Source organism: Nesoenas mayeri (assembly GCF_963082525.1).
Source record: "Nesoenas mayeri genome assembly, chromosome: 9".
NCBI classification, from domain to species: Eukaryota; Metazoa; Chordata; class Aves; order Columbiformes; family Columbidae; genus Nesoenas; species Nesoenas mayeri.
In genome coordinates, this window is record NC_137557.1 from 706,876 (window position 1) to 720,315 (window position 13,440).

General features: G+C 54.3%; 1 protein-coding gene across 6 annotated transcripts in view; it reads left to right on the top strand.

The window, feature by feature from the left end:
- Nucleotides 1-13,440, top strand: part of MBNL1 (muscleblind like splicing regulator 1) — a 76,945-nt gene that overhangs the window by 5,892 nt on the left and 57,613 nt on the right. For 2 of the 6 annotated variants that reach the window (XM_080349466.1, XM_080349463.1), the window contains exon 1: nt 814-1,070. The exons of 2 other annotated variants lie outside the window; for them this stretch is intronic. Coding sequence is in view for 1 of the 4 variants with exons in the window: in XM_080349471.1 (XP_080205597.1) it covers nt 1,322-1,330 (9 nt within the window). In the remaining 3 variants the exon portion in view is untranslated. Of the gene's footprint in view, nt 1-813; nt 1,071-1,169; nt 1,331-13,440 lie in introns of those variants that run through there. 2 more of the 6 variants (XM_080349471.1, XM_080349465.1) reach the window with 2 other exon arrangements.

The window sequence follows — 13,440 nt, forward strand, 5'->3', positions numbered from 1 at the left end:
ACGTTGTGACTGATCTGTATTATTGTAGCTCCTTTTCCTGCGCTGGTCCCATCAGTGTCACTGGCGTGGCAGGCCTGACCCTGACCCTGTGACACTGGCCGGAGCACAACCGGTGCCTCAGTGAGGGGGTGCTGGTCTCGGAGGTCTCTCTGGAGCACGGGAGCTCAGAGCAGTGCTTGGCTGTTGTGGTGGCACCGGCCATCTGCTCCGACCAGTGTGCCCAGGTTGTCCTGGGGGCCATGGGGGTCACCCTGGGGCCCACACGGAGCCCATGGGGATCACCCTGGGGGTCACAGGGAGCCCATGGGGATCACCCTGGGGGCCATGGGGGTCACCCCAGGCCCACAGGGAGCCCCTGGGGATCACCCTGGGGGCCATAGGGAGCCCCTGGGGATCACCCTGGGCACCATGGGGGTCACCCCGGGCCCACACGGAGCCCATGGGGATCACCCTGGGGGCCATGGGGGTCACCCCAGGGCCCACAAAGGTGGGATCACCCTGGGGGCCATGGGGGTCACCCCGGGCCCGCGGGCAGCCCCTGGGGATCACCCTGCTGGCCGGTGCAGCCCTGCAGACCCCACAGCAGCGTCACCTCCAGGCTGCTCTCACTGGGGCCACATGGGCAAAAATCACCAGTCTGCAATGGGCTTGATCTGCTGAAGACGAAGGCAGCGCGGGAAGCGGCACAAGCGCACGGGTCTCGCCTGCCCCAGAAGGGAGATGCGCCCCGTGGCCGCGCTGGCGGACAGGCGTTCCGGGGCTGCCGAGGGGAGGGCGCTGTGCGGTCGGAGCCCCGCGGGCCAGCGGCCTGGCCGGCCGGCGGTGCGGAGACGTTTTCCGCTCGCCTCCCTGCCCCCGCCTTTTCTTCCCTTTCCTCCGGAGCCGGAGGCGGCGGGGCCGGGCACGTGTGCTGGGGCCCGGGCACCGTGACTCATGAGGCGCCGGGCCGCGCCGCCGCGGGGAGGATGAAGGCGGCGAGTCCCCGGGGGAGGGCAGCCCGCGCCGCCTCCGCTCGTCACCTTGTCCTCGGGCTCGTGTCGCCCGGATCGCGGAGCCCGCGCCGGGCCTAGGTGAGCGGGGCCGGGCCGGGGCTGCCCGCGGGGCCGTGGCGGGCGCGGGGCGGCCCGCGGGGCCGAGGCCGGGGCGCTTCCGGGTGGGGCGGGGGCGGCGGCGGAAGCCGGGGCCGGGGCCGGCGCGGGGAGCCCGGGCCGCTGCCGCCGCTCCCGCCCGCCGCGCCGGCGGCGCTGTCAGCATGTGCCCCTGACTGGGCCGGGCCGCCGCGCCCGCTCCGCCGCGCCCGGGCAGGGCCGCGCCCGCCAGCATGCCCGAGGTGAGTGCCGGCGGGGCGCCGCGACCGCCCGCCCGGCCCAGCGGCCTCCCCGGCGCGGCGGGGCCCGCGGGCGGCGGCCTGGCGGGGCCGGGGAGCGGGGGGGCTCCGCTCGGCGGGGACGCGGGCCGGGGCAGCCGCCGTGCGCGCCGGGGCGGGCGCGGCGCCGCCTGCCCGCGTCCCGGTGCAGGCGGCGGGGCCGGGGGGCGCAGCCCGGCGGCGGGAGCCCCGGGAGCCGTGCGGGGCAGGTGCGGGGGCGAGCGGCGCGGCCCGGGGCGGCGGGCAGGGGCAGCCCCGCGGGCGGGAGGGCCGGGCCGGGCCTGTGCTGGGCCGGGCGCTGCGGCTGCTCCGGGAGCCCGGTCATGGGCTGCATTGGTAGAGCAGACGGCAACTTGGGAGGGACGTGAGCGGCGCGGGGGGTGCGCGGCGCGGCGGGCGGGATCCCGTCTGCGGGCGCGCTGGCTGCCCGGCCCGCCCGAGCTGCTGCACGGACTGGCTGCGAATGGGGGCTGTGCTTGGCTGTGGGGTTTTGGTTGGGTTTTTGGTTTGGTTTGGTTTGGTTTTTTTGCTTCTTTTGGTGTAAGTTATTGAATTCAGAACTTTGTTTTGCACCTCTTTATTGTAAACAAATCAGTTTGTTAAGATGTTAGCATAATGGGAGAGAAAAATGCAGGGATGTCATCTGTATTAAATGCTTGCTTTAGAAAAATATATCTTTTTTTTTTTAGAATTCTTTCTTTTGATGATTTTTTTTTTTGAGGAACGGAATATGTGCTGCAAAACGTGGCAGTAGCAGAAGGACACGGGTGACAGAGTAGAGACAGTGAAACTGCACGAGAGCAGGTTCTACGGAGAGGTGTGAGCACAGGAGGGAGAGGGGTAAATAGTGAAAAACAGCATTGAATACATAACTGGACCATGTCTTTAGCACCACGGGGAAAAGGTTCTAATGAAATGACAACGCGTTCCAGAGTGACACAGGAAGTAATTTGCATAATGTATAATTTACTGGTGATGCTTATTACTGCAGGGGAGGTGTGAGGGTGAGCGCGGGCTGTTGGCGGTTGGGAGCTGCGGTGGAGCGCAGGCTCCTGCCGGGCCGAGCCTCCCGGTGCTGACACACACCAGCACCAGCACCGCGGTGACTTAACCAGAGAGCGGAGGAGGGAAGGTGGCGGGGGGTGAGGGAGCGGACGGGGCGCTGGGTGACGCTGAGCTGGGCTCTGTGCTTCCAGCACCCGCTTTTGCCATGTGCATTTTGTGAGGCCCGTGTCACTCTGCTTTCCTCAGCTGGCGTTGGATCAGGGGTGGACTAGAACAGTGTAAAATCGAGTTGGACTGCCCTGGATTTAAAGTCCAGGCTTCTGAGCTACACAAGTTCTTCAGGCTTATTTGAAACGAGATGTTGAAATAGAAGAGCAATGGTGATGACTGGACATTCTGGGTTTTATGACCAGTTAGTCTCCAGACTCGAGAAAAGTTTGAAAATTTATTCCCCTCTGTGTTGTATATACGAATTAACAGTAATTGTGGAGTAACACCTGAAGGTACAGGATTGTGCAGCTGTTATTTGCTGGGGCTACTGCAGAAAGATGCACAGCAACAGATTTCTTAGTCTGGCCTCTGAAAGTGACAGCGTATTTATTGTCTCCTTTCCTTAAAGCCGTCAGGGGATTCAGTTTGTTTTTAAAGGCAGGCCAGGATCCGAGTCCAGGGATGCTTCCTTGTGTATGAAGCTGTTGAATCAGTGGGCAAAACTGGGGCATTGTGTGAGCAATTTGTAATTCACTTGAGTTAGGAAACAGCGTCAGAGCTGTCGTGTGGGAACTCCCCTCGGCTGCTGCGGCGTGTATGGTTTCCATACATCCACGGCACAGCGCCCGCGTTCCCTGCGCTGGGAACAGCCCGGCTTTGTGATTTCCTTTCATTTCCCCACAAAACCCTCCGCTGTGCCGGCGATGTCAGAAGCGGTGTGAAGCGCAGCCGTGCCGCGTGCCACATCCACACGAGCTTCGCGTGGCGCTGGGCTCAAAGCTGTACCGCAAACTCGGGAAGTCACCAGCTCCACGCGCAGCTCGGACCCTCCTGGGCAGGTGTCTCACCTGTGTCCCTCACCCTCCAGGCAGATATCTTGTAGTTTGAGATCTGGTAGATTAACAAGGTAATAGATAGTTTGTGTATTGAGGAGTATCAACAAAACAGTTTAATTACTGGAAGCAGATAATTTTCATTTAGAATTTCTCTGCTATGTTATTATGTAATTGCAGAAGTTAGCATAATTCATGGTCTCTGCTCGCAGGTTTGTCTGTAGGCAGTGACGGCCGAGCAGTTGCTCTTGCTGACTCGCTGCAGTTGGTGCTGGGGGGCGTGGGGGTTCCCAGCCCAGTTCATGCTGGTGGGACGAGGGGATGGCAGAAGCATAATCCTGAGCGAGACCCGGGCGCGGGGGTTCGGGGGTGCGGAAGGGGTCCTGGAGAGCCTGACGTGCAGCAGCGCGGCGCGAGCCCTTGGGAAGGCTGTGCTGCGGGTGCAGGCCGCGCTGGCTGCGGTCGGCCGGGGGGCACTTAAAAGTGTCAGAGGCTTTTGCTGATTTGACTTTTGACTGGAAATGCTGTCAGTTCATTCTGCTTTGGGAAGTTCAAAAATATAATCAGGAATAAGTAAGTGTGAATCAAGCTGCTTCAAGCCTTAAGTGTAGCCATTCATTTTCAGTTTTGGAGAAAGGTTAATTTTCTTTTGCATTACTCCACCTCTTGAATTCTACAACTTTGGTGCTTCACTAAGACTCAGGTGCTGTTCATAATTTTTTAGTGTTAATAGGTAAGAATGACACAGTTTATCTGTATTCTGCTTCCCATACCAATGCCAAGGATTGAACAAACTGACGCTTATAGACACCTCCATGACAAATACCACACACTGACGAGCATTTGAAAGTAGCAGGTGCTGCTGCTTTCTTCTAAAACCTGTTTGCGTGGAGGTTTCTGGTGCTCGTCCAGTTTGCGTGTCTCAGGAGCACTGCAGGCGCTGCTTTCCACAATGTCACGAGCAGGGAAGATGCTGCTGAAGAAGGCACTTTCCTCTCTGTTTTTGTTTCCTTTAAGTGTGTGTTTTATTCTGCTGCTTCAGGTTTAATGCAGAGGTGCTAACGACCCAGCAATGGCTGTAATTAGGAGGACGAGCCTTCGCACCTCTCGATGTCCAGAAGTGATTGGACATCATTTGTCTAACACGTGTTGGATTATAAAAGGTGCCTTGCAGTAACTATTCATGATCCTTAAAGGCTTAATATGTGTTTTCCTTTGTGTTATACACATTTTAAATGCAAACGCTGTGAAGAGGTGATTTTGCTGTTAACAAAGATCAGCTCATTAAGATAAAACTGTGAAAGAAGTTCTATTCCCTTCTGTTGTAATAGTTTTATGATTTTTGTCCGTGCTGAGGATGACTCTGTAACCTGAATACTTACAAAAGAATTCCTGCAGCTGCTTCTGTCCAGAAGGAATTCTAGTGTGGTTTTATTTGGTATATTTTGATATACAAAATGGGGATGTGTTGGAGCAGGGACAGGGGTGGGTGCTGTGCGGGGACAGGGGACAGGGATGGGTGCTGTGCGCAGCCAGGCGGGTTACCTATGATTATTACTTTTTTATTTTATTAACAATTATAGATTGTAAACTTAGTTTCCCAAGTAATGCAGCAAAGTAAACAACATTTCCTTCCTACTACCCCCAAATTATTTACCGAAAGGATGAACGAGTGGTTTTTTATTGCTGTCCTCGGTGACATTTGGAGTCTGTTCTGCCATGAGTATGTGCAATTGTAATTCCCATTAGTGTCAATGAGAGTTCGCAGCAATTAACCAGCAAAGAGAAGGGACCATTAAAACCATATCACAATTGTGATGAAACTTGAATACATCACAAGATGAAAAGCACACGTTAATGTGAAAAGCTGGGAGGTGAAGGCTCTGCGCGCGGCGCTGTGTAACGGAGTGGTTCCCGGTGGGCTGTCCCAGCGAGCAGCCCGTGTCGCCCTCCCGTTGTGCCTTCAGCAGTGGGTGCGGGTGCGTGTCCGTTTGGAGAGTGCAGCTGGTGACACGTTGTGTCTGCTGCTCTGGGCATTCAGGGCCAGCGTGTTCTCCTGCTCGGGGGCTGATGCGGAGTCCCTCCCAGCGCCCGCGAGTGCAGCAGGGGTGCGGTGGCCACGGTGCTGAGCTGGTGATGGTGGGTGAGGGTTGGTTGTGCTGGGCTCAGGATGGCACCCAGTGTCAGAGAAGAGCTTTTCCTCTGCGATCAGTCCTTTTTTAAAATGTCTGCAGCTGTCAGGTGAAATAGTCCCTGTTTCAAATTATGTACATATGCTGCACTGTTATAAAAGAATATTTTTATCCAAAATATTTTTATTTGAGGTAGCTGAGGGAACTTGGTTTTGAATGTATCATAACAAAAAAGGTCCGAGTGTGCAGTAGATATAATCCGTTAGCCCTCCCTAAAGTCTAACTTAAATTCTCACTAAGTGCAGCTTGAATTTTTAATGGGATAATTGCTATTTGGTAGTAATTAGAAATAGCAGCAGCAGCTTATAAGGTAAACTGTCACGAGGATGTTAAATATTGTGCCTGGAGTTCAGTTTCGTTTGAATCTACAGCTTGCAAAGGAAAAGGCAGGAAGCCAGGACTGCGTGAACCACGACTGCCTGGGACTTTGTGTAGCCAGGTGATGGTTTCCATAAGCCAAGTGCATAGCCAGTGCTAGCCCAAGGCGGGGGCATGGGCAGTGCTGGCCCCGCTGCTGCTCAGCCCCGCGTCTGTCTGTCCTTCTGCAGCCCCACATCCGTCTGTCCTTCTGCAGCCCCGCGTCCGTCAGTCCTTCTGCAGCCCTGGGAGCTGCCGCTCGCTGCTGGTGAGAATTCTGGGACAGAAACAACTTCCAGCCCTGTTTGAGCACTAGCAGAGCTGTGCAACTGCCTGCGTTGCTCTTTACAACTTATGCTTCTGGCAAATACGCCAAATACTCATTTTCACAGAAAATTATTTTGGGACACAAACATGCAAGCTGAATGTCAGTGGCTCAGTTGGAGTGAATTTCAGCACAATGAGAAGAAGGAAGTGCTGGGTGGGTTAAAGTATCTCCAGTCATTTGACATTTGGAGCAGTGAGCGTCCCCGTAGCTCTGCAGCGCCCGCCCGGCTGTATTTGACTCGTTTTATCATATCAGTTCTTTGTTTGAGTTTACAGGTGTCAGTTTAAACTCCTGCGTATAGTCCGGGCTGTTGCTGAACCTCGCTGCGTGCCCCGGAGGGGCTGCTCGCGGAGAAGGAGGCTTTTCCTTCAACATTCTTGGCATCAATGTCACATTCAGGGCTGGTCCTTAAAAACGTGTGTCAGTCTTGCTTGCAGTGGCACAGAAAAAAATTAACAGAGCATGCACCGAATTTTCCCCTTATCTCCCTATACCACATTTTATGTATCTTGTAGTGAGTTGTTTTGTTTCTACGGTTTCAGACTTCGTGTTTCAGAAGATTAATAGACTTAGCAGCCCTGTTTGCTAAGCTTAGTGATGATAACAATGTAATAAGTCATGAGACAGTCGCAGATCATCTGGCAAGGCAAAATATGCCTTGGGCTCGAAGTTGGAGCAGCAGTTATTTGGAGAGAAAAGTAAAATGTCAAAAGCATTATAAATAACGTGTCCTGACTTAGGTGGCTGGAAGTTCAAGTTTACTTGAAGAAGCCTGCATGGGAGGCTTGCTTGACAGCATCCGCATTCACCCTTTCTACGTGCCCGCTGGTAGAGACAGGATTTATAGGGGTGTGGTGTGGGGCTGGGGTGGCCGGGGTGCCCATGGCAGCGGGGCAGGAGCGGGGAGCAGCTCCGCACGTCCCTGCTGCGCCGCTGGATCCGACCAGCAGCGGTGAGTAAGGGCTCGGGAACCCGGAGCATGCTTGGGCGCTGGGCCCAATCCTGCTTCCAGAGAACTTAATGGGAATTTTTCCTTCTAAAAAAGGGAGAGCGGGCAGAGCTGGTCAGCTGGGTTCTGCCAGGCCCTCGCTGCTCTGCTCAGGAGTCCTTTAACTGCGCCTCTGCCGTTGGGGTGACACCTACCCGCTGTTCTCGGAGATAAGCTTTTCTTTCACATGTAAGTAAATTGCTGGAGAAGAAGGTGGAGTTTGCTGTGTTGATCTGGTCTGGCTGAACCCGAAGCCTGGAGGCTTTGGGCGCAGCACTCCCAGGGCAGCGCGAGCGGCTCGGGAGCTCGCTCAGCCGCGCACGTGTCAGGTTTTCCGAGCAGGTTGCCAGGCTGGCGGCAGCGGTGGCCGGGCCTGGGCTCGCCGTGGCCAGCACGTGTGTCCGTGTGCGCAGGCGCCCGGAGCCACCGCTCCAGCATCTGCCCCGTTCTGCTGGGGGAGGCGCAGGCGGGACGGCGGCTGGGACGGGCTGTGCGGAACCGCTGGCCCTTCCTCCTCCTCCTCGCCCGTCCCCGGGGTCAGTGCTCACTGTCCCAGCTGACACCGGCTATTTTGGTGTTGCTTGTGCCATTTGGTTTCCATGGCAGAAAGGTCTTGCCGGCTGCGCAAACTGATAAACACAGCATGATTTACTTGTGAGAAATAAACCCTACTGTTTGTTCTCTGACACTCTGCAGCTGGGGAATAGAAAAGCACCAAACAAAAAATGTTTCTTCCAGTGTTGGGAAGACTTTATTAGAGCTTGGGCAGCAGTTCCAACTTCATGTGGTCACCTTTGGTTGTCAGTGGCATCCTTTCCATGTGTGATGGTATACAGGAATCCTGCAGTGCTCGATACGCAGGCAAAACTTGGACTGCCTTTGATACTTCTTCGAGAAGCAGTGCAAATCAAAGGTAGCGAGTCCGTGGAAGCGCTAATGTAATTATGTGCTTTCCAGCTTTTTGATGTGTAATAGTTAAAAGTGTTGTGGGAGTGCAGGCACTTACTGCTATGACTGAGCTTTGAAAGCTGCTTAGAAGAGAGTCCCTGGGAAAAGATCTTGCTGCTTATCAGCGTTTTATGGAGCTCCTGGATTTATGTGGAAATATACTCCATAAATAAATTTTTAATGATGTGATTTTTTTTGGTGAAAGTAGACACAGCTCTGGTCAATTCTTCTAATTAAACACAGCTAATGGTGGGAACTAACACACACAAATTTGAACTTGTTTCACTCATTCTTCCGCATGACTGACAAAACGATTGCTTTGCGTTTGGTTGGTTTGTTTTCTACAACTTCTAAGCATCCTGTCTTTACTCAGCATTTTTATAAAAACTGCTTTTTCTTAAATCTTTTCAGAAATTCTTTTCCCAATGGTCCATGTTTTTGTATAAGACTAGACACTTAAACTTCCCTATCAGGTATTTTTAAATGGCTTTTAGAGGTAAGGGTGCGAATGCTGCCTCACTGCTCTGCTCAGGGTGTCCCAGCACGGTGCTGCCGGGGGGATTGTGGAGGTGCTGTCCCAAAGTGCTGCTCTGCAGAGCCGGCGATGCTGGTGGTGCCTCACTGCTCTGCTCGGGGTGTCCCGGCACGCTGCTGCTGGGGGGATTGTGGAGGTGCTGTCCCAAGGCGCAGCTCTGCAGAGCTTGCAGTGCCAGCGGTGCCTGGCTGCTCTGCTCAGGGTGTCCCAGCGCGGTGCTGCCGTGGCTGATGGGACCGGGGCCATTGTGGAGATGCTGTCCTGGGCGCTGCTCCACAGTGCCGGTGCCATCTCGGCGCTGCTGTGGGCCTGTCCGGGCTGTGCTGCCCTCCTTCAGTCCCTACCACATCGGCCGCCCCCTTTTCACCCATTCCCACATAATTTTCTCGTCCTTGGAGAGAAGCATGTGATTGTCACAGCATTGCCACAGCTCGCTGTGACTGAGCTGAAGTGACCAGGCCATCGAAACCCAAGTTCTGGGTTGCCGCCGAAAGCAGAACTCTGTATAACGTGTTCCTCATGATCTGTGTTCGTGTCCTTTTTTGTTTGCCCTCGACTCAGATGCAGGATGAGCAGGCCCGTGTGTGCACAAGCGGCTCGTGGTGAAGTGTCCCTCGCTGAACGTTGCTGCAGCCACCACGTCCCCCCGCCGGTCCCCAGTGGTGGCCGGTGCTCTGCGAGTGGGACAGTGCACCGCTCCGGAGCAGCCGACATCAGCAGCCTGTTGTGGTTGTGGTAGTTAAGCTCAGATTTAATCTCGGTGATTAATTTTAAGTGTGCAAGGACGTGCAGGCTCCTAATTCATCATTATTCACATAACAAAGTGACCGTCATGCGAGCGGGCAAGAACTTGGAAAGGTATTTTGGTGATGGGGCAGCCCAGCCTGGGGCAGGTCAGCAAAGCTGAGTGGAGGAGCTTGTTAGCAGGAGCAAGTGCTGTTAGTAATAAATGGATAATGTTAGTACTGACCGTGTATGTGCCGGGATCCATCGGGTGCTCACCAGAGCGCTCTCACAAGACTCGTGTTACCCACGGCTGGGACCCAGTCGGAGGAAGGAAAAAGCCACCCTGTGCAACCAGGGCCATGGGGCCAGTGCTTTGGGAGGGGAAGTGAAAGGCGATAGAGCTGACTGTAAAAAGCGGGAGCCTTTCTAGAGGTAACGTGCAGGACTGAGGTGCGGGTGTGTTTTCCCTGGCTGTGCAGCAGATGCTGGGGCAGCCGAGCTGCAGGACTGAGGCTGAGGCTGCAGCTGCTGCAGGGACTGAAAGGGAGCTCCTGGTCACCGCTCCTCCCCGAGCCCAGCGCTCCCGGTCACCGCTCCTCCCCGAGCCCAGCGCTCCCGGTCACCGCTCCTCCCGGTCACCGCTCCTCCCCGAGCCCAGCGCTCCCGGTCACCGCTCCTCCCGGTCACCGCTCCTCCCCGAGCCCAGCGCTCCCGGTCACCGCTCCTCCCGGTCACCGCTCCTCCTCGAGCCCATGGCGTCAGCTGCGCTCCATGTCAGAGGGGAGCTGGTGCTTCCCTGCTGAGTCACGGGCAGCGCTTCTTCCTGTAGTAGTTGCTATTCTTGTTGTCACGTCTTATATGTTGATATATATATATATCTAACATGTTATGTATATACACATGCACAGTTAGAAACCCCCTGCCAGCACAGGAGTGTTTTTCAGTGATGTGTACTCTCCTTTTTGCCGCTGGTACGCGTACCTCCCGGTTTGGAGTCTCAGCTGTGGGACGTGCCCTGAGGTTTGGTGTGTGGCCGTGTCCTTGAGGAAAGCACCCAGAAGCTGCTGCACACGAGCAGGCACCCAGCCTGCTCCTACCAGCACAAGCAGTGGCACATCCTATAAAGTCACAGGCGTGCATGGTGCAGGGGACAGGAGGAAGTGTTTTCCATGGGAAATGTGCTTCTCTGGTGACAGGGACAGTGGGGGGCGGGCGGTTCGAGGGGCCGGTGGGTGGCCCTGGTGCGGCGCCACTGCCGGGGTCACCTCGCGCCGCTCCTGCATTGCTTGGGCTGCGTGCGTTTGCAGTTCATCACACAGCGTGTCCTTAATGCGCAAGAGTCTGAATAATAAATAGTTTTTTACTCTTTGGAAGAGCGCGTAGTTACTTTGTTATGGGCTCTTAAATGTCTTTGTATAGAAATCCAATGTTTAAAATTAACATTAATTGTAACAGGCATATAAGACTGATTATACTTACAGAGCTTTTAGTTGTTTTGATTCAGTTATTTGTTTTTTTTTTAAAAATAACCCAACTCAGTTCTTGGAGTTTTAAGTTAGATCACTAGATTATTGTTATTTTTAGAGATAAACAACTTCTTTTTAGATGCATGGGAAATGTCACTTCTTTTATGGTTGAAATTCCCTTATGCCAGGATAATATAGAACTTCTAGTTCTAAAATATAGTATGTAAACATTATGGTAAATGGATTATGGGATGGATATGTTTTTGGTGCCAGAAACAATACTTGCCACTTCAGTGGTGAGGATGGATGTGTGAATGCTTTGTGGTGTGTAAGTGAAGAGCAGGGCGGTGGGACGCAGGGCGGTGGGACACAGAGCGGTCCCTGTGCCGCGCGGTCCCTGTGCCGCGCTGCTGGCAGGGGCAGAGCAGCGGCCAGGCCACGCGTTTCCTCGGCAGGCACACACTGACCTTTCCCTGCCTTGGTTATAAATACACAGCCAGCTGATGCCGTCAGATCATGCGGATCCTGCACGGCTGTGCAGTCCCAGATTTTGTAAAGGAGACTGATACATACCATACGCTATAAAACCCCAAAATGTCAACAGACATTTTTCTTGATTTTCCAAGTTTTTTTTTTAATTATGGTAACGGTGGTTACTTTGTAACTGCCCTTTAAAGGAGAGAGGGTTTGTGGATTTTGCAGTATAACTTTCTGAGTTGCGAACAGCATTACTCTAGGGTAAAGCAGGACAGGATCGGGCCGTGGGGTCTGTGCGGCAGTGCTGTGACACTGCTGTTGGGACTCGGTTTGCTCAGGGACATACATCTTGTAGAGCTGATCCCAAGGAGATCTCGTTTCTGCGCAGTATGGGAATGCGTGTGCGGTTGGGGGCGCGCACTTTGTGACTTGTTGCCTCTTTTTTCATTATTTCTCCAGTTTTTGTGAAGCGAGTGCACTTGGCTGTGTTAAATTCAGCTGTAATGTCACAGTTCGGTGTTTCTGCTAAAGCGGTTTCAGAAACTGTGAAAGACACTGAAGATAAAGCTGCGTCTGATGCGGACCTGCCTGGGAAGCCCACTGCCGGCAGTGGGAGTGCCTTTAAAGCACAGCTAGTGGTACTACTGCTACTAAAACTATGTGTATTATGCAAAATATTTGGGTCACAGAAGTAGCGTTGGCAGGTTCTTTATAAACGTGGTGTGGGACGTGCTCGGTTTGGTGCTGGCAGTGCCGCCATGCCGTGCGGTGTCCCGGCTGCGGGGCTGGGGCTGTGACACCCCCTCCCTGGCGCGGGGTCCGGTGTTCCCATGCGGGTGTCCCTGGTACCCAGGTGGGGCTGTGACACCCCTCCATGGCACGGGGTCCAGTGTTCCCATGCGGGTGTCCCTGGTACCTGGCCGGGGCTGTGACACCCCTCCATGGCACGGGGTCCAGTGTTCCCATGTGGGTGTCCCTGGTACCTGGCCGGGGCTGTGACACCCCTCCGTGGCACGGGGTCCAGTGTTCCCATGCGGGTGTCCCTGATACCTGGCCGGGGCTGTGACACCCCTCCATGGCGCAGGGTCCAGTGTTCCCATGCGGGTGTCCCTGGTACCTGGCTGGGGCTGTGACACCCCTCCATGGCACAGGGTCTGGTGTTCCCGTGTGGGTGTCCCTGGTACCCAGCAGGAGCTGTGACAGCCCTCCATGGCACAGGGTCTGGTGTTCCCGTGTGGGTGTCCCTGGTACCCAGCCGGAGCTGTGACAGCCCTCCATGGCGCAGGGTCCGGTGTTCCCATGCGGGTGTCCCTGGTACCCGGCCGAGGCTGTGACAGCCCTCCATGGCGCAGGGTCCGGTGTTCCCGTTTAGAGGGGGCCGCTCCGTGCCGCTGCCTTTGTGCTGCTTTCCCCCAGCAGCTGTACAGATGGGGAGGGGGGTCTGCTTGCCATGCTGTCATACTGGTGCAGCGGGTACAATTCCTGCAGAGCTAGAGTGTAAGAGCAATTTGGTTTGTTCGGCAGTAGTTTACTAAAGAATGTTTTTCTTTAATCAATCCTTCACTGTTATGTGGCCAAGATGTTAATTAGCTCATTGTTTCTGCTTAATTTTGTGACAGCGCTCTAATTATAACCCTCAATTGTGCCATGAAGTAATTGCCGTGTCTTTTCCAAATTTTATGTTGAGCTATGTTATTGGTAAACTTAGAATTTGGCAGAGGTGTTTGACAATCCTGTAAGGCAGTCAGTCATTTCTGTATTTCTTTATTTACAAGACAGGCGTTTGGCAATTTCGAACTTTGAGACTGTACTGTCAGTGTAAATAGAATATTGATTTTATTGCATTTCCTGTCTCATTAGAGTCATTGTCATGAGGATGAATTCGCGTTGTGTAATTATCTGGTCTTGCTGACAGTTCTCATGTCACTGAGACTGTTTTTTTCAGCTTCTCCTTTCTCTGAGCATACAAATAGCGTTCTGCGCTGCCACGTTCTTCTTTGCCGTTGTGC